The sequence below is a fragment of the Anabas testudineus genome, chromosome 24 (genome assembly GCF_900324465.2).
Source record: "Anabas testudineus chromosome 24, fAnaTes1.2, whole genome shotgun sequence".
NCBI classification, from domain to species: domain Eukaryota; kingdom Metazoa; phylum Chordata; class Actinopteri; order Anabantiformes; family Anabantidae; genus Anabas; species Anabas testudineus.
Window position 1 is genome coordinate 987,291 of NC_046632.1, and position 21,484 is coordinate 1,008,774.

Genomic DNA, 21,484 nt, shown 5'->3' on the forward strand with positions numbered 1-21,484 from the left:
CCATCACGACTACCCTGCTCAAAGATGTTTTACTTTTGATCAGCATGTCCATATTAAAACAATCTATTTTTACGAACAGGCTACGCACCCCAGGTGTGTGGATGGTAGATGATAGACCTAGGGATGTAGTATAGATAGGGGCCAAGAAATGACTCATCCAGCACACCAATAGATAGGCTCTGAGAGTTAGAAACTTGCTCCTGGCAAGATATCTTGAAGGTTAGACCAGATAAACAAGATTTGAGTCAAGTCAGAGCTGTACCAGTAATCCCCAAATCAGAGTGCAGACAGGAGAATCTGGTGCTTTACAGAGTCAAATTGATTGAAGACTGTTCTGTCTTGGCCAGAAGTTGAGGAAGAGAAATAAGTCAAGTAAAGAGTAGGTTTCTTAAGTAGTGGGGTGATCTTAGCCTGCTTAAATAAAGTAGGTAAGGCTTCCTGTTGTGAGAGATATGTTATTAATTAGCTTAGTACTACATCAAGTTCTGCATCGGGAATGTGACTGTGGAAAAAAACATCTGGGTCTTTCCTAACAAGAAACCCTGGATGACCAACCAGGTCCGCAGACTCCTCAAAGCCCGCAATGCTGCCTTCAGGTCAGAGAAAAAAGGAATTAATAAAGCCAAAATGGACTATAAGAGGAGATTGGAGTCCCATCTGTCCAGCAACAACACGAGGGTGGTGTGGCAGGGCATTCATGCCATCACAAATTACAGAGGCAGTGAGGGTTTAACAGAGGACCTGGATGTGTTGCTGGCAGAGGAGCTGAATAGCTTCTTTGCCCGCTTTGAAACACAGCATCTGCCCAAGCCCTACTACCGCTCCCACCTCCATCTGGTTCCGGCACCGCCCCACCCACTGTAACAGAGCAAGATGTCAGACGGGTGCTCCTAGCAGTGAACCCCAGGAAGGCTGCTGGCCCAGATGGTGTACCTGGCATGGTGCTAAGGACATGTGTCCCCCACCTCGCCCCCATCTTCACCACAATTTTCAACCGCTCCTTAGCACAGGCAGTCATCCCATCCTGTCTAAAATCTGCAACAATCATTCCGTTACCGAAGAAGTCTCCTGTCACCAGCCTGAACGATTACCGACCTGTGGCTCTCACTCTGGTAATCATGAAGTGCTTTGAGAGGCTGGATCTCAGACACATTAAAGGCTACCTTCCACCAGACTTCGACCCACACCAGTTCGCATATCGCACCAACAGATCCACAGAGGATGCCATCGCCCTAGCCCTCCACGCTGTGCTAGGACACCTGGAGCAGCAGCACAGCTATGCTCGGATGCTCTTCGTGGACTTTAGCTTAGCCTTCAATACAATCATTCCTGACATACTCATCAGCAAACTGGACATTCTTGGCTTCCCCCCACTTACATGTGCCTGGTTAAAAGACTTCCTCACAAACCGGTCCTAGACTGTGAGACTTGGCCCCCACCTGTCCTCCACCCGCACACCCCACAGGGCTGCGTGCTGAGCCCCTTCCTGTACTGAGGGCGTTTTCGTGGAGAGGGTCCACACTTCCCGGTTTCTCGGGGTCCTCATCCCTGACAGTTCCCATCCAGCTTCTGGACTGTTCAACCTGTTACCCTCAGGAAGGCACTACAGGTGCCACAGAAAGAGGACAAATAGACTCAAGAACAGCTTTTTCCCAAAAGCCATCACTGCCATAAATTCACATATGCACTGACCACCTACTGAATCATCCTAACTACTGAATGTTAAAAGAAATCCACCTTGTATATACCACTGAATGTGCAATACTTACAATTTCTGTGCAATTTTTCCACCTGCATATGTATATATGACTGTACCCTACCTCATTTTACTTGCACCCCCTGCTGCTATTGTTGTTATTGTTATTTCTTTATGTTATATTTAAGCATGCTGCACCAACAGTGAGATGCTTTCAATGTCATTGTACATGTATATAATGCATATAACAGGAATTAAGACTGAGGGTCAGGCAGGCAGGTTGAATGTGTAGTGCAGAATCTGTCTGAGAAAATCTGGGGTGGAGAGGACCTGTGGTGGGGTGGGGGTATGGTTGCAGAGACTGATCAGGATTCTCAATGCTGAGGTTTCAGTGGAAAGTTAAAAGTGAGGGTGGGAGTATGTGGAGAGAAAGACAGTGAGCTGAATTTAGAAGTCATCGGATAAATTCCAGGTGAGAATGAGAATTGGTTGGTTGCCAGCTTTGTGGGTTGGAGGATTGGGGAGGTCAAATGTATTCAGTGTCAGGATTTGAAAGGCCAGGTTTGTGCAGGTAGACACTCAGGATTTAAAAAAAATGTATTAGTTAACTATCTGGTCACATTGTTGCTGGGCACCCCTCAAGAGTCATCGGTTGAATGATATGCAGATTCATGTCATCACTGGTAAGATTAAAAAGGGGTCCAGATAAAACTGCAAGGTCTGACATTGTGTTGGCAAAGTTACTCGCAATTCAACATGAATTTTAGTGACAGGCATCGTCGGGAGATATAATAATTAATCATAAGTAATAATAATCATGTGCAATTTTAATCTGTAAACTGGCATGATGGCACCTATGACTGGCTTTGTTTTTTGTCTTATACATGCACTGTTATCCCAGGATTGCTGTTGCTTGTTTTAAGTTCTTTTTAAGTTATTCAGAAGGCCTCTTCAGTTTTGACTGGCTGGAAAAGCAGGCTTATACAGCCTGTGGAGTCACTGAGTCATTAACACTTGATGTTCACCTGGTTCTACCTGGCTTTCATGTGTATCACCTTGACCACCTGAGACGAAGTGGGCACAACTGTGAAACCATTCAACATACATCAATATCAATTAAAATTAAATTAAATCACAACATAAGTCATCTCAAGGAGAAAAGAACAGCAAGCAACAAAAACAACAACAAGCAGCAAAAACATTGGGCAGGTCAACTGGAATCTGGAGATATACAGCTCCAGGCCGAGGATACCTGCAGAAAAGTACAGAGAGAGTGAGACAGAGAGGAGGAAACACAACTACAGGAGAGAGAAGACACAAGGTTAATGACATGCAATGGGGGCATTTCAATGAATATAGGCGAGGAGCTCAGTTTATCAGTAGAGGTCCCTCAGCAGGCCTTTACAGGGAATCTGTTCTTTGCTCATTTTGTGAGTCAACTCATGGACTGGGTTTGATTTCTGTTTTTCTTGCCCTGGCCTACGTTTCCCATTTAATGCCCTAGGTTTGCATTGTCCTGTTTTCTGTTATGCCCTTTTCTGGAAGTTGAGTCATAGCAACCGGACTTCCTTCCTGTTAGGTCAAAACGTTTCACTACTTATCCAAGCAGTTCCTTTCAGTCTGAAGATAGTTGGTTAGAGACCACAAATCTATGCTCCAAGTTTGGTTCCACTTCACCCCTGGCTTGTTAGGTGAAACAATTAAAGGGGACGTTATGAAGGATGTAATAGTGATGCCTCTGCCCTAAGAAGGGTCATTAGGTGTGTCCGACCTGGTCCAGGTGTGAATTTGGCCTCATCTTTCTGGGGATTGATGAATGGGCAGCATGATAAATAGGAAACAGGTTGTGTAATGGAATTAACCTGATAAAGAACCCACCTCTTCAGACAAGAACAGAAGGCAACAAAAGAACAGTAACAAGAACAGAAAAATCCCTGGGCAGGTTAGTAAGGCCAGTAGCTGCATGCTAGAAAATTCCAAGGATGGGGGTACCTGCAGAAATGTTGTCTGTTTTTGCTCTGAATTTCCTGGGGCTCTACCAGGTGTGTATAATTCTTCAGCCTGTTCTGCTTACTGGTTTGTGGCATCTTTAATCTAGCCACAGGGGTTGCAAGCAAGTGACTTCTGTGTTGGTCCCAAGCCCGGATAAATAGAGAGTGTTGTGTCAGGAAGGGCATCTGGCGCAAAAATTGCCCAAAAAATTTTTGGCAAAATAATTGCCATGCGAATTGTCCATAAGAATTTCATACCAGATCGGTTGAGGCCCGGGATAACAACAACCGCCACCGATGCTGTTAACCTACAGGGTGCCGGTGAAATTTGACTACTGTTGGTCGAAGAAAGAGGGGAGGCAGAAGGGTTCGTGGTCAGAGAGAGAAGGGGAAAGGCAGGAGCATAGGTTTGAGAATAGAGACTCTTAACGTTGGCACAATGACAGGGAAAGGCAGAGAGCTGGCAGACATGATGGAGAGAAGGAAGTTAGATGTACTGTGTGTGCAGGAGACGAGGTGGAAGGGCAGCAAAGCACTTAGTATTGGAGGAGGATACAAATTGTTCTACCATGGTGTGGATAGGAAGAGAAACGGGGTAGGAGTGATCCTGAAGGGGGAGTTTGTAAACAGTGTTCTAGAGGTGACAAAAGAGTCTCAGACAGGGTGATGAGCCTACAGCTAGAAATCAAAGGGATGATAGTCATTTGGTATGCTCCACAAGTTGGCGGTGAGTTAGAAGAAAGGGAGAGATTCTGGCGTGAGTTTGATGAGGTCATAGAGAGTATCCCCAGAGAAAAGAGACTAGTTGTTGGAGCAGACTTTAATGGGCATATTGGTGGGGGCACCAGAGGTGATGAGGAGGAGATGGGCAGGTTTGGTGTAAAGGAAAGGAATCTAGAAGGACAGATGGTGGTGGAATTTGCTAAGAGGATGGAAATGGCTGTAGTCAACATCTACTTCCAGAAGAGAGAGGAACACAGAGTGACATACAAGAGTGGTGGTAGGAGTACACAGGTGGACTACATCCTATGTAGACAAGGTCATGTGAGAGAGGTTAGTGACTGCGAAGTGGTGGTAGGAGAGAGTGTAGCCAGACAGCACCGAATGGTGGTGTGTTAGATGACTCTGGAGGTCAGGAAGAAGAAGAGAGGGAAGACAGAAAAGAAGACCAAGTGGTGGAAGCTAAAGAATGAAGAAACTTGTGAGGAATTCAGGCAGAAGTGGAGACAGGTTCTGGGTGGTCAGGATGAGCTTCCAGATGACTGGGAAACTACAGCAGAGGTTATCAGGGAAACAGGTAGGAAGGTGCTAGGTGTGTCTTCTGGAAGGAGGAAAGAAGGTAAAGACACTTGGTGGTGGAATGAGGAAGTACAGGAATGCATCCAGAAGAAGAGGTTGGCTAAAAGGAAGTGGGATGTAGAAAGGACTGAGGAAAGTAGACAGGAGTACAAGAAAGTGCAGCGTAGAGTGAAGAGGGAGATGGCAAAGGCCAAACAGAAAGCGTACGACAGGTTAAACACAAAGGAAGGAGAGAAGGACTTGTAAAGGCTAGCCAGACAGAGAGATAGAGATGGGAAGGATGTGCAACAGATAAGGGTGATTAAGGACAGAGATGGAAAGGTGCTAACAACCCAGGAGAGTGTGCAGAAAAGATGGAAGGAGTATTTTGAGGAGCTGATGAACGAGGAAAATGACAGGGAAAGAAGGGAGGAAGATGTAGATGTTGTGGAGCAGGACATAGCAGAGATTGGAAAGGATGAGGTTAGGAAGGCTCTGAAAAGGATGAAGAGTGGAAAGGCTGTTGGTCCTGATGACGTACCTGTGGAGGTGTGGAAGTGCTTAGGAGAGACAGCAGTGGAGTTTTTAACCAGTTTGTTCAACAGGATTCTAGAGAGTGAGAAGATGCCTGAGGAATGGAGGAGAAGTGTTCTAGTTCCGATCTTTAAGAACAAGGGTGACACGCAGAACTGCAGCAACTATAGAGGAATAAAGTTGATGAGCCACACAATGAAGCTGTGGGAAAGAGTAGTGGAAGCCAGGCTTAGGAAGAAGGTGGAGATTTGTGAGCAGCAGTACGGATTCATGCCCCGTAAGAGCACCACTGATGCCATTTTTCTTTGAGAATGTTGATGGAAAAGTACAGAGATGGTCAGAAGGAGCTGAATTGTGCCTTTGTAGATTTAGAGAAGGAGTCGGACAGGGTGCCGAGGGAGGAGCTGTGGTACTGTATGAGGTCGACAGGAGTGGCAGAGAAGTACGTCAGAGTAGTTCAGGACATGTATGAGAGAAGTATGACGGTGGTGAGGTGTGCTGTAGGTCAGACAGAGGAGTTCAAGGTGGAGGTGGGACTACACCAAGGATCAGCTTTGAGTCCCTTCTTGTTTGCTATGCTGATGGACAGGCTGACAGATGAGGTCAGACAGGAATCTCCCTGGACAATGATGTTTGCGGATGACATTGTGATTTGCAGTGAGAGTAGAGAGCAGGTGGAGGAACAGCTAGAGAGGTGGAAGTTTGCTCTGGAAAGAAGAGGCATGAAAGTCAGTTGTAGTAAGACAGAATACATGTGTCTGAACGAGAGGGATCAAGGTAGAAATGTTAGGTTACAGGGGGCTGAGGTGAAGAAGGTGCAGGAGTTCTGAACAACAGTTCAGTGTGATGGAGAGTGTGGAAAAGAGGTGAAGAGGCGAGTGCAGGAAGGTTGGAGCGGGTGGAGGAAAATGTCAGGAGTGTTGTGTGACAGAAGAGTGTCAGCAAGACTCAAAGGAAAGGTGTACAAGACAGTGGTGAGACCAGCTCTGCTCTGTGGGATAGAGACGGTAGCAGTGAGAAAGAGAGGTTCTCCTTAGGAGTGACCAATATCAAAATGGTGTGCTTATTAAGTATATTTATGCTACCATTCAACTTATGTGTAAATATGTTGTTGACGTTTTGGCTTAAAACTCCATAATGCTCACAACTAATATATTTTTTCCCACGATCTCTGGTCTCACTTCCTGTTCTGCCCATATATGGCTGATTCTTACTCTCTGCATCTCTGCACTCTACTCTCTGCCTGTTCTGTCTCACCTGTGCACCAGTCTATATATGCAGGTCTGCTTATTAGCCCTTTCATGCATGAATTATGAAAGTTTTTCTCTCAATGTGTTCTTCACCTGTCCACTTAGGTGAAAAGTTTTTTTTTACTTGCAACTCACAATGAGTTCTTCACCTGTCCACTTAGGTGGACTGCATGAATTTAAACACAGTTTTAAATGGAATTCAGCTGCATGGTCTGGTTTACTGAGTTGTGCATCATTTCACTAAGTCTGTCTTGTATGAAAATTGCCAAAGCACCCAGGGCACAAAGCCACAGCTGTCCACCCACAATTTCCCCAAGGGGATCAATAAAGTATTTATTATTATTATTTCTTGGAAACTGCTCTGCGCTTCAAAGGAGGTGGAGTAATGCTGGGTCTTCCTCGTCGTGCTCGTCTCAATGGTACCTGCGTTTATTAGTGCACGAGCTACAGCTAATGTCTTTAAGTTAATATGGAGTCCAGTTAGTTATTGGAGGCTCTGGTACACTTGTAGGAAATTCCAGTCCTGGACTATCGAGCGTTGAGTCAAGACCTCAGAGAAACAGCTGACTTATGCTTGCCCATAAACATTTAAAACACAGGGATTTGGAAGTCTATCCTTTGGTCCGAGACCAAACCTACGCTGTCTCGGCACATAGATGCTGCTTTTGTTTTTAAAAGTAAGGGAGAGGTCTACAACCCTATCTCACTGATTTGTTGCTTCAGCCACAGAAAACGGAGTCATGAAGAGCAAGGTTTTATCATGTTGTTTTTGTTATTTTTAAGGGATAATGTGAGGAAACGGAAACCTTTGGTTAATGTGAGAAAAAATCTAGTCTGATTTGAATAACTTCTGCAGCAGCGATACACAAATGTAACCATTAACTCTCCTTATATATTCAGTAACAGTTACAGACTCAAATCCCTCAAAATTCTGTATGGAAATTATTTTGAATTTTGAACTTTAGTAGAAAGTAGAAAAACTACTTATATGTTGGGTGTTTGTTTGTCATTTTCACAGAATAAACACAACCAGATCAGTCAGACTAAAATCCGTGTGGCCTCCACTCTTCTCTTCATCCTTGCTGGCTGCATCCTCTTTGTCACCATCCCTGCAGTAATCTTCAAACACATTGAAGGCTGGACGGCTCTGGAGTCCACATATTTTGTTGTCATTACTTTGACAACAGTTGGAATAGGTGACTATGTGGCAGGTAAGAACCTTTTATTAGTCTTAGTTAAAATGTACTTGAATTGAAGGTCCTGGAATGCTGTCTGCGCAGTTAGAATTATTTTCTGTTATAATTTAGATGTAACCCAAGTAAATACAAAAGGCAATATTTAAATGGCCCTATGTGTAAGAGTAATTGCCCCCTCTTGCTAAATCATAAATGAATTGTAATCAATCACATTTTTTCAAAAGCTGAGTTTACTTTCACTTGTCACACCCAGTCCTGATTACTGCCAGACCTGTTAAATCAAGAAATCACAATAATAGAAGCTGTCTGACAAAGTGAAGCATACTAAAATATCCCAAATAGCAACACATCAAGCTGTAATCTAAATAAACAGACAAAAAACAAAACTAAATGACACCAATCAGTCTGGATAGGGTTACAAAGCCATGTCTTAGGCTTTGAGACTCCAGCAAATCATGGTGAGAGCCATTAAATCCAAACAGTAGTGAACCTTCCCAGGAAAGGCCAGCCTACAATGATTAATTTATTGGCACAGTGATGAAGATCATTAAAGAACACAGAACAACATTTAAAGAACTGCAGACCTTACTTGCCTTAGTTAATGTTAGTGTTCATAACTCAGCAAAAAGAAAGAGGCTGGGCAAAAATGGCATCCAAAGGAGAGTTCCAAGGCAAAAACCACTGCTGACCAAAAGGAACACAAAGGCTCATCTGTTAATTATGCTCAAGACTGTTATTTACACTGCTCAAAAAAATAAAGGGAACACTTAAACAACACAATGTAACTCCAAGTCAATCACACTTCTGAGTAATCAAAAAGCTTACTTAGGAAGCCACACTGATTGACAATCAGTTTCACATGCTGTTGTGCAAATGGAATAGACAACAGGTGGAAATTATAGGCAATTAACAAGACACCCCCAATAAAGGAGTGGTTCTGCAGGTAGTGACCAGAGACCACTTCTCAGTTCCTATGCTTTCTGACTGATGTTTTGCTCACTTTTGAATGCTAGTGGTCCTTTCACGTGTAAATAAAGCCTTTCTATTTCAATTTGCTTTGAGTCTCTTCTCTGGCAATGGAGTCCCACCCTAGATTTGTGACAGAACTATCTGGCCACAAGACGGACTCTGCCAGAGACCAGGCCTGGAAGGGACAGGTAGAGGGCACCCTAGCAGACATCGGAACCCGTCTAGAGACCCTATCCACAGCTATTCAGGGTTTGGGCGAGAATTATCACAAACTTGCGTCCCGTGAGGCACAGGCACCCTCGGCTCCTGAACCAGCGTTCTCTCCTTTGCCTCTCCCTCGTGAGCTAGCACTGAGCAAACCGCCCCCTTACAATGGTGACCCAGAGAACTGTAGACCCTTCCTCACCCAATGCTCCATCTATTTCAGTTTTCAACCATCATTTTTTATTTCAGAACAAGCCAAGGTGGGGTTTGTGATTTCTCTGATGACAGGACCTGCCATAGCCTGGGCAACAGCCGAGTGGAGCAGAGCGTCATCCACCTGCTCCTCCTTCAAGACCTTCTCGGAGTAACTGACCAAGATCTTCGACCCCACCAAACCAGATAAAGAGGCTGCCATCAAATTATCCGAGATCAAGCAGGGCTCCAGGTCAGTGGCGGAATCCTCTATTGAACCCTTGCAGCACTATGCGATTGGAATGACTCGGCCCTGTTTACTATGTTCTACAAAGGATTAACCGAGAAAGTAAAAGATGAGTTGGCGGCTCGGGAGCTCCCTGAGCGGTTAGATGGTTTGGTAGATCTGGCTATTCGCATTGACCGTAGGATCAGTGAGCGAGTACGGGAGAGCCTGCAGACCCATCCTCCTCCTCATCGTTCATACTCTCACGCTTCCGTCTCCCGTAGTCCAGCCCCTGTCTCCTCCACTCCCTCATCTGAGCCTGCCACACCAGAACCGATGCAGGTGGGGCGGACCCCGCTCAGTGTGGCGGAGCGACAACGACGCATGCAGAATAATCTGTGTCTCTACTGCGGGGGTTCCTCACATGGTGTTGCCTCTTGCCCAGTAAAAGCCAGGGCTCAGCAGCCGGCTGGGGGGGCGCTGCTGAGCCGCACCCTGAACAACACCTATATGTCAAAGCCGAGAAATGTCAGTTCCATGCCTAGACTGTCTCCTTCTCAGGATTTGTCGTGTCTCCTGGACAGATTCGCATGGACCCAGCTAAAATACAGGCGGTACAGGATTGGCCGGGTTCCTGAGTCCCGTAAGGCCCTACAACGTTTTCTTGGATTTGCTAACTTCTACAGAAAGTTTATCCGCAATTACAGCCAGATCGCCAGCCCTCTCCATGCCCTGACCTCCGTCAAGACCCGGTTTTCCTGGACTCCAGAAGCCCAACAAGCTTTCGACCTCCTGAAGGACCGATTCTTGTCAGCTCCTATCCTGGTCCTCCCTGACCCTGACCGCCAATTTGTGTTGGAAGTTGACGCCTCGGGCCAGGGAGTAGGAGCAGTGCTCTCACAGAGGTCCAAAGATGACGGTAAAATGCACCCTTGTGCTTTCTTTTTTCAGACGCATGACACTAGCAGAGCGCAATTACAGTATTGGAGACCGGTAGCTCCTTGCCACAAAATTGGCACTGGAGGAATGGCGCCACTGGTTAGAGGGCACTGATCAGCCATTCCTCGTTGGGACAGATCATAAGAACCTGGACTGCAGTGGACTGCCAAACGACTCAACGCTCGGCAAGCCAGAGAGAAGGGAGAAGGAGTCGACTGTCCCATCTGCACAGACGTCGGTTCGACGTTGACACCTGGCCTGGAGGAGGGCCCGTGCAGCCCTTGTCCAAACTGTCCACACATATGAGACGCGGGCCAATCGACCACGTCGGCCTGCTTCTCCTTACAGAGTCGGTCAGCGGGTGTGGCTTTCCTCCTCAGACATTCCATTGCGAGTGGACAATTGCAAACTGGCTCCCATGTTCATTAGACCTTTTCCCATCACCAAGGTGATCAACCCGGTGGCAGTCCGTCTGCGTCACCCCAGACCGCTTCGCATTCACCCGACCTTTTATGTTTCCCGGTTGAAGCCAGAAGTTGTGAGTGACCTAGTGCCCACCTCTGGGCCCCCTCCTCCCGTCCGGCTCATTGATGGTGGCCCTGCCTTCACGGTGCGGCGCCTCATCCGTTCCCGCCGCCATGGTCGGGGTCTGCAGTACTTGGTGGACTGGGAAGGCTACGGTCCTGAGGAGCGCTCCTGGGTTCCTTCGCGCTTCATTCTGGATCCTGACCTCATTGCGCAGTTCCATCGTGCTCATCCTGACCAGCCTGGTGGGCTGCCGTGAGTCGTCCCTGGAGGGGGGGTACTGTCACGATTCTACCTGTCTGCCCTACATGTTGTTCAATTCAATTCAATTCAATTTTATTTGTAGAGCGCTTTTTACAATTGACATTGTCACAAAGCAGCTTTACACAACCATAGAACAGTACATGAACAGTGAATGTGTATGAATCATAATAATCAGATTGTCCCTGATGAGCAAGCCGAGGGCGACGGTGGCAAGAAAAACTCCCTGAGAAGGCAACAGGAAGAAACCTTGAGAGGAACCAGACTCAACAGGGAACCCATCCTCATATGGGTGATTACATGCTGTGTAGGCAGCAGGCAGTCCAGTATAACAGTTAATGTCTTTAAGTTAATGTAGAGTCCAGTTAGTTATTTGCAGGCAGACTTGTTCCATTCCTGGACTATCGAGTTGAGACCTCCAAGAAACAGCTGCCGACGTCCGCCGAGGCCAAGACCGACTTGTGTGACCAACTCCAGTCTCCAAACGCATCCCATTGGGCAAACGGTGGATCCAGGCAACGAGATCTCCAGCCAGAAATTGGGCATCAGGACGAGTCAGACAGGTCCAGAGGGCAGAGGGTGGAATGACGTGTAGCTCGACAGAGAGACAGGAAGAGGGAAAAGAGAGAGGGAGAGGGAAAGAGAGAGAAGAGGAGAGATGGCAGTTAGTTGTATTCACAGTCAGATAAAGTTTGAGGTGAATGTATATTTAGTGTAGTGCAGCAGGGACTCCGGCAGGACTGATTATGACAGCCTAACTAAAAGGGTGGGCCAGAAGGAAACACAGACATGAGGGCTCCCTGGGATGTAGAGCAACCAAACACTTCACCATCAACAAACCTGAGTGATCAGTGAGAGTTGGGAGCATCTAAACATACCAGTTCACCATAATGCTCTACGTCCATGAGTCCTTCCCAAATCTATTTACAAAAATGTTTGACTAAATAAATAGGTTTTCAGCCTAGACTTAAACACTGAGATTGTGTCTGAGTCCCGAACGCCATTTGGAAGGCTATTCCATAACTTTGGGGCTTTGTAAGAAAAGGCTCTGCCCCCAGCTGTAGTTTTTATGATACAAGATACTTACAGGCAGCCAGCATCCTGATCGAAGTAGGCGTGGTGGATCATAAGACACTAGCAGTTCACTTAGATACTGCGGCGTAAGACCATTGAATGCTTTAAATGTCAAAAGTAGTATTTTCAAATCAATGCGAAATTTCACGGGGAGCCAATGAAGTGTAGATAAGATAGGCCTGATGTGCTCATATCTTCTGGTTCGAGTGAGGACTCTCGCTGCTGCATTCTGAACTAACTGAAGCTTGTTTATGCACCTGGTTGATCAGCAAAATATTCCTTATTTTGGCAATATTTCTGAGGTGAAAGAAAGCTGTCCTGGTGATATTATCTACATGAGCTTCAAATGAAAGACTGGAATCTAGAATCACACCAAGGTCTTTTACTGTTGCACTAGATGTAAAAGAAAGGCCATCCAGAGTTACGGCGTGATCTAAAATCTTGCTTCTAGCTGCAGATGATCCTATAAATAGTACTTCTGTCTTATCAGGCTTTAGCAGAAGGAAGTTAATTAGCATCCAGTCTCGTATATCCTTTACACATTGCTCAACTTTATTAAGCTGTTTGATCTCATCTGTTTTTGATGACATATAACTGTGTGTCGTCAGCATAACAATGAAAGTTAATACCATGCTTACGGATAATGTTGCCCAGAGGAAGCATGCAGAGGGAAAAAAGCAGTGGGCCTAAAACTGAACCCTGTGGAACACCAAACTCCACTGGAGAGCATGTGGAGTAATTGCCATTTAGATCTACATACTGATAACGATCAGTCAAATAGGACCTAAGCCAGGAGAGGGCCGTTCCCCTAATTCCAACAACATTTTCTAGTCTGTGAAGGAGAATACTATGGTCAATAGTGTCAAAAGCTGCACTGAGGTCAGTAGCACAAGCATAGAGACACTACCCTGATCAGAGGCCAATAGGAGGTCATTTACTACTTTAACAAGTGCCGTCTCTGTGCTGTGATAAATCCTGACTGATAGAGTTTGTGTATGTTATTTCTATGAAGATACGAGGATAGCTGCCCAGCTACTCTTTTCGAGAATCTTTGAGATAAAGGAGAGGTTTGATATCGGCCTGTAATTGGACAGCTGACAAGGGTCGAGATCAGGTTTCTTGATTAGCGGTTTAATAACTGCTAATTTAAAACACTTTGGGACATAGTGTTTGAGGAATTTATGATTGTCAGCAGGGGTTCTATTATTTCTGTTTTAGAAAGTGTGTCGGTATAGGGTCTAATGTACAGGTTAAAGATTTTGCAGAAGAGATGAGTGAAATTAGTTCATTCTCTTCAAGAGGAGTAAAGTAATCTAGGTACTGATCTGCTGTGGTTAGCTCGTCACCTGTGTCAACTAAATTGTCTGGTTTCAAAGCTTGAATTTTCTGCCTTATATTTACAATTTTGTTGTTGAAAAAGTTCATGAAGTCCTCACTACTGCCCAACGTTGTTGTGGAGGTATCTGCAGTGGTCTTCTTTCTAGTTAATTTGGCTACTGTATTAAATAAAAATCTAGGGTTATTTTTGTTGTTTTCTATGAGAGTGGAGAGATACGTTGATCTAGCTGCACTAAGAGCTTTTTTATAGTTCAGGATGCGCTCTTTCCATGCTATCTGAAATACTAACAATTTAGTTTGGCGCCATTTACGTTCTAACTTTCGAGCAGTCTGTTTTAAGGCGCGTGTGCCATCGTTATACCAGGGAGCAAGTTTCTTATCTCTAATTACTTTTCTTTTAACTGGAGCTACATTATCTAAGGTATAACGTTTCTTATACTTAAACCGAAGGGTATTATTAAATTTAAGGTGCAACCCGCTTTATGAGTGGGTCCTACTAGACACTGATCTACTCCTAGCGAGTCCAATATGGACATAAATGCTGTTCTCAGAGGGTCTTCTGGATTCTCAAAGTGAATATTAAAATCTCCAGCAATTAACGCTTTGTCTACAGAAACAACTAGGTTAGAAAGGAAATCTGCAAATTCACAAAGAAATTCAGAGTAGGGCCCTGGGGGTCTGTAAATGATAATTAGCGGGATCGGCTGAGCAGACTTTATATTTTTATCTACACTTGTTATGTTACTATAGAGACATCAAAAGCTTTAAATTTGTGTACATGCTTTTGTATGATAGTCAGATTGTCATTGTAAATAACTGTGACACATTGTAAATAACTGTGACACCTCCTCCTCTACCTCCTCTGTATACCCGTTGCCGAATCTGCCTGATGAGCTGCCTGCTCCTTGAGTTACATGAGTTTTTCTCTCCTGTTCTGACCCCTACTCTGTTTGTGCTTGGACCTCCCTGTGTTTTGACCTGGACTGTTCTCTGTTGTGGATTTTGGATTTTCCTTCGATTGGCTTGCTGTGTATGACCTGGATCGCATTCTGTTTTGGATTTTGGATTTCCCTTGGAACTATTTTCTGTGTATGACCTGGACTGTGTTTTGACCTCAGCTGCTCTGCCTTAGCACCTGGTGTACTCTGTGTATGATCTGGACTGCCCCTGGACACCTGATTTCTGGTCTGCCCTCGCAACTCTGGTGTAGTGCTACTGCTGACATTATCTCTCGCCAGTTTATCTCCTCAGCCTCTGCAACGCCCTAGATTTGTGACAGGATAATTCAGTAGGTAGTCAGTGCATATGTGAATTTATGGCAGTGATGGCTTTTGGGAAAACGTTGTTCTTGAGTCTGTTTGTCCTCGTTCTGTGGCACCTGTAGCGCCTTCCTGAGGGTAACAGGTTGAACAGTCCAGAAGCTGGATGGGAACTGTCCTTAATGATATTCTCCACTCTGCTGAGGCAGCAGGAGGTGTAAATGTCCGACAGGGAGGGGAGAGGGCAGCCTATGATCTTTTGTGCTGATTTACCTACTCTCTGAAGCCTCCCTCTGTCTAACCCTAACCCTGTCTGATGATGCTATGGACTGGCCTGCCCGTTCCCCAAACCTGAATCCAATTGAGCACATCTGGGACATCATGTGTCGCTCCATCCACCAACGCCACGTTGCACCACAGACTGTCCAGGAGTTGGCGGATGCTTTAGTCCAGGTCTGGGAGGAGATCCCTCAGGAGACCATTTGCCACCTCATCAGGAGCATGCCCAGGCGTTGTAGGGAGGTCATACAGGCACGTGGAGGCCACACACACTACTGAGCCTCATTTTGACTTGTTTTAAGGACATTACATCAAAGTTGGATCAGCCTGTAGTGTGTTTTTCCACACGTGACTCCAAATCCAGACCTCCATGGGTTAATAAATTTTGTTTCCATTGATAATTTTTGTGTGATTTTGTTGTCAGCACATTGAACTATGAAAACAATAAAGTATTTAATAAGAATATTTAATTGAGTCAGATCTAGGTTGTGTTATTTTAGTGTTTCCTTTATTTTTTTGAGCAGTGTATATGAATATTGTGTGGACTGAAGTTGAAATTACAAAGTTTAACCTTTTGGAAGGTGTGTGGATGTTTGCCTTTGTGAATTTCTGTAGTAGGGTACCTCTTCAGTTAGCCAAGGCTGTGTCTTCTGTGATGTGTAACTACTACTAAACTGTATATAACTGATGTATTATCTGTGTATAAGGCTTTATTGTAGAAGAAAAGGAAAACATCTCAACTCAACTCTATCTAATTTTGTCATTTATTACTAGCCCATACAGGTTACATTGTTCACTATATTTTACAGTATGAGAAGGCACTGATAAATTGATAGATTGATAGAATGAATATGGAGTGTCTTGCTCAAGGACTGAGACTGGGTTTGAACCAGTAACATTTTGCATCTCAGGCCAATGCTCTAAAAATGATGATTAAATGTAGAAATGAAAACATAATCACAGCTAGAGAAGGAACCAAATTACTAGAAGACGCACCCTTCGGACCAGCTGAAACAAGACCCTAGAGTACCAGTTAATTGGCCTGGCAGCTTATTCCCCGGGAGCCCCACTCAGACACCTAGCCATCTTCTTCTTCAGTTGTGGAAAACAAGTTAGGAAGCAAATCAATCTCATCACTACTCTTATTCTGCAACACTCCCTGTTTCATCATTACCACCTGTAATGTCTGTTTCACTACTACTCTAAGCATTACTGATCCCAGCACAGGGATACAGCAGCAAAGAATGAACCCTATTAACTTTGCCTTAAATTTCACCAACTTGTGGTGTGACAAAATCTCTACAGGACAGCCCACTGTCAATGCTGATGTTTTCTCATACATCAGATGTACTGCAGCCAAATGGTGATAAAAACCTGGTAGCACAATCTCCACTGGTGTTATCGAGACAGAATAGTAAGCTGTAGGCTGCAAATATGAACCAACACCTGTCATTTTGGCCAACATCCCACAGGCATTGTTTTCTTGATATGATACTAACAACAGGAATGGTTTCTCATAGTCTGGGAGAGTCAATGCCAGAGCCTGTTTAATTGCCAAATAGCCTTTGGGGATCCAAGGGACCTTTCCCTGTAGACTTCCAACAGTCATTCCCAAAAAAGTTAGCATTTTCATTTACTGTGGTCCGTTTGGTGGTCTTGGCCGCCGCCTTCAAATGTGCAGGCGACACAGCACGTATTCTTTCTTTCTTTAATCAACCTACTCAGTTACTCAACTTGATCCTTACAGTACTTTCAATGAAGCCTTATGACTGTGTTCACCTAGCATAGCCAGCAGGGTCACGGAGTCTCTTGTGATATGTCTCCAAGTCTGTTTCACATAAGATAATGTCATTCACAAATTAGATGACAGTACTGTACCTTACCTGTCAATCCCTCCAAAACTTTGTAAAACACAGATGGGCTGATCTACAGGCCAATAGGAGCTCTGCTATATGTTAGAAATTGATCCTTGTACTGGAATGCAAAGAGGTGCCTGCTGTTATCACTTAGGGGCACACGGAAAAATGGAAATCATTTGGCGTTAAGTTCATTTAACAACAATGTGTGTGAATTGGGAACTGGAAAATCCTCTATAACCTAGTTTAAGTCATGCACCAGTCGATACCCTGATCAGCTTGACTTTCTTCAGTCAATCTGCCCACCTACATCCAACAGGTCTTGTATCACTGGCTCAATGCCAGCCTTTCTACCAGGTTTCAGTGGACATTGTAGTTTCCAAGGTGGTCTATAGTCTGGTTATAACTTCACTTGCACCAGTTGTGCCAACATGATAAATGGATAGGCCCAGCCCAAAGCACAGATAGACATCTTTAGAAAAGAACTCACACTGTGATATGTGAAAACTGTCCTTGATTTTAAATTCTAGATACAGATCATTGCCCACCACCATACAGTTCCCTGTCCCCAAGTCAATACTTCATCTCCTTATCCTGTGCCACCATCAGTTGGTGTTTTATGGCATGAATTCCCCTGTCGGGGTGCACATAATGACACATTTCAGCTTGAACAAAGCATCACGTCAAAGCAGATTTACAGGAATCTGGTCCAATATCAACACTTGCAACAGTTTTGTCCCTAAAATTGCAGGGGAATAGCTTTTCAAATGAGAATCAATTGCTTCATCCCTGGGAATCTGATAATCCAAACAGATCTTTGGAGGTGACCTGCATCAGAATGATTCACACAGGTGTATGCTGCACCTGAATCTGCCATCATTTAAATGGTTTTACCAGTTCCAACTACTGTACCATTGACTCTGCATCAGGGTGGGAAAATTATGTCACTTTTGTCTGTGTTGTTCCAGTAACTGCCAGTTGGCACCGTCCTAGATTCCCTTGTTGATTATCAGAGCCTCACTAGTAGCCATCACAAGGACCCCGTCAAGCAATCGTAGGGCCCTGCCCCATCTCTAGTTATTCTCTACACCTTAAGCTCCAACGTCTTTTCCTTCACCCTCCTGTTCATCCACGTCACTACACCTCTGTTCATATTTATTTATTTGTTCCTGCTTCATGCAGTGCCCCCACAAACTTATCACCTTATCGACTCACTTGCACATCTGGGATTCCACTCAGAAGGCTTTGATTCCTTACAATAAATAGTAGGTAACTCTATTATCTCATCTAATTCTTTCTCCCCTCATTTAGCAGCATTTGATAGAATAAAACTAACATAAATTGAAAAAAATACAGTTAGTCCAAACTTTTCTTGCCAGTGTTTGTCCCACCTTCTCCTTCAGTGTTTTTTCTTTATTTTTATTATTTTTAATCCTCTGCAATAATATTGAATACATGCAAACAAACAAACACGGAAATATGTAAATAAAGAGTGTTTTAGATTTTTGATTTATCAAAGTAGCCACCCTTTGCTTAGATGAAAGCTTTGCACACTCTTGGCATTCTCTCAGTCAGGCTTATGATGTAGTCACCTGGAATTCGCTTTCCAACAATCTCGAAAGAGTTTCCTGATATTTTGAATACCCTGAATATTATGAATTCATCCTATTTCATTTACCATTAAGATAAAGCATTACCATCACTTTCTACAGACCCTAACTTTCCTGGTGTGACCTTAAATAAATGTCAAATGGAGTAATTGATTATTGCTTTTTTAAAGTAGAGAACATTTTTGGACTGGGTTGGCAGTATCTCCATCTTTAAAAGTGATTACTAACAATACTACACAGCAAATATGTGGATTTCTTACCCTTCCTTCATCTCTCTTTTTTTTTTTTAATTAGGGGGAGACCGGAGGATTGAGTACCGAAAGTGGTATAGGCCACTTGTGTGGTTCTGGATCCTGGGCGGTCTGGCCTATTTTGCTGCTGTGCTGAACATGATTGGTGACTGGCTGAGGGTACTGTCCAGAAAGACAAAAGAAGAGGTATGCTCACATACGAAATACTTAATGCTTATTATCATACTCTTGACCAAGCTAGCAAACACTGTGGCACGACACAAGGCTACGATAAACATATTATTGTATTTTATTACAAATATATATTTTTTATTATTTTGTTTATGATTTCATGAATTAAATGTCTTTACTTGTAAGATTATAGACCAAATTATAGTTTATTATAGATAAACACCGCCTTCTAGAAAGAAGGCGGTGTTTGTAGGTTGCGCCCGCATTATATTCAGTTATTAACACTCTCATAGCAAGTCCTGGCTGTTCTTGTGTGGACATTGCATGTTGCATTACATTACAAAATAACAGAGAGTTTTATATAAATAAGATAAATTGTAATAATAGAGTACTTGCACTTTTACTTGTTTATTGTAGTATATAATGCCTATCCAATTAAAAAGTCACACTCAGAACAGCTTCTGCAGTGTCATAATGTTTATTCCTGTCCAGAGTTGAATTCATTTTTTTGTCAAGTTCTTGTATTGATAATGGGAGAGTCAGACTGCTGCACAAAGTATTCTCCAACACATCCCAAAGATTCTTAATGGGGTTAAGGTCTGGACTGGTCAAAATTCATGCTTCCTGAATCACATTTTGACCCTCCTGGCTTTATCATCTTGGAAATTCCCTGTGGGATCAAGGAAGAAGAAATCCATGAAAGGAATAATCTGGTCATTCAGTATATTCAGGTAGTCAGCTGACCTTATTCTTTGGACACATAATGTTGCTGAACCTAGACCTGAACAACTGCAGCAACCCCAGATCATAGCACTGCTCCCACAGGATTGTACGGTAGGCACAAGGCATGATGGTGCATCACTTCACCTGCCTCTCTTCTTACCTTGATGCTCCCATCACTTTGGAACAAGGCGAATCTGGACTCATCAGACCACATGACCTTCTTCGATTGAACAGTTCTTAACCCAGTTTTAGTAGTTTTAATAATCTCCTTAGATGTTTTCTTTGCTTGATGCATGTCAATAATTTGACCCTTCTGAAACATCTTCAGACATGGTTGTTCAACACATGAGAAGCTACTCACTGCATCAGTTAGGGTTAAAAATAATCATCCATGCATTAATTATTAAATAAAAGGCTCTTACCTATTTGCTTAGTTAAATGAAGGTGGTCACTTTTTTGGGGAGGGACAGTGGCAGTGTATATTACTGGTGCCATATGTTGTTGTATTAGCATCATTTTACACATATATAGTGAAAATAACTTACTGATTTTTTTGTTTGCCTAAGGTTGGTGAGATCAAGGCTCATGCAGCAGAATGGAAAGCAAATGTGCAAGCAGAGCTCCGGGAGACACGTCGGCGTATGAGTGTTGAGGTCCATGACAAGCTGCAGCGTGCTGCCACCATCAGGAGCATGGAGAGACGACAGCTGGGCCTGGACCAACGTGCCGTGTCACTGGATATTCTTTCCCCAGAGCGCCGTGCCATTTTCAACAGCCTTGACACAAACAGCTATAAAACCTCTTCCCAGGAGAGCATTGACACCAAGCTGAACAACCTCAGGCTGCGAGAGGCTGAGCAGTGCGACCAGCAGTCCAACCACCAGACCACATCTGAGGACAACATTTTCAACCGCCTTGGCACTGTCACTAAGCTGGCCAAGCGAAACAGGAATCGGGATCTGAAGAAGAACATTCCAAATGAGGCTCAGCGACCTCACAGTGAAGCCTACGGCTACAGCACGCCCACTTTTGACTGCAGCACACTCACTACAGAGCAAGGAAAAATAAAGGATGAAGGAGAAGATGAGAATGAAGCCAAAGAGTGCAACACTAGCTTGTATGATATACCACTTTTTATGGAAGCATGTAAGCCAGAGAATGGGTTTATGCAAGGAGCAGACCAAAGAGAATGAAAATGAGAAAACTCATGAGAAAACGAAAGAACTACATGTTAAGATGGGTCCTTAGTGTGTACTGTGAAGTTTAGAATACCATATTTAGTGCCTTAGTTCTCCCTTCTTTCACTGTGTGCTTATACAGGGACAATATTTGTTCTTTTGTGCAATATACCATAACTTTTACACATTCACTGTGCACTATGGACACCCATTCTCTAGTATAAATGCAAGACCTCATATAGTTTCTGCAGTTGTGCTATGCCAAATAATAATTAAACATATTAAAAACAACATAGGTCTAAATTCTTCAGCTTTGACCATTATTTTCCTCAGTGATGGGAATATCTAATAAAACTAATGTCATTTCTGATATTCAGATAATTTTAAAAAGTGATGTTATGGCTTGGGGAGGTATATGTTAGCGCATATTACATTGAACTGCTCTTGTCTTACAAGCCCTCACCAAAGTTTGTGAATCCTTTAC

The 21,484-nt window shown here is 43.9% G+C and overlaps 1 protein-coding gene across 1 annotated transcript in view; it reads left to right on the forward strand.

Annotated features, from left to right (window-relative positions):
* kcnk10a (potassium channel, subfamily K, member 10a) overlaps nucleotides 1-21,015 on the forward strand; it is a 49,316-nt gene extending 28,301 nt beyond the window's left edge. The window contains exons 5-7 of the mRNA XM_026341500.1: nucleotides 7,768-7,960; nucleotides 18,972-19,114; nucleotides 20,389-21,015. Of these exons, the coding sequence (XP_026197285.1) occupies nucleotides 7,768-7,960; nucleotides 18,972-19,114; nucleotides 20,389-21,015 (963 nt within the window). The remainder of the gene's footprint in view (nucleotides 1-7,767; nucleotides 7,961-18,971; nucleotides 19,115-20,388) is intronic.
* Nucleotides 21,016-21,484: the final 469 nt, after the last annotated feature.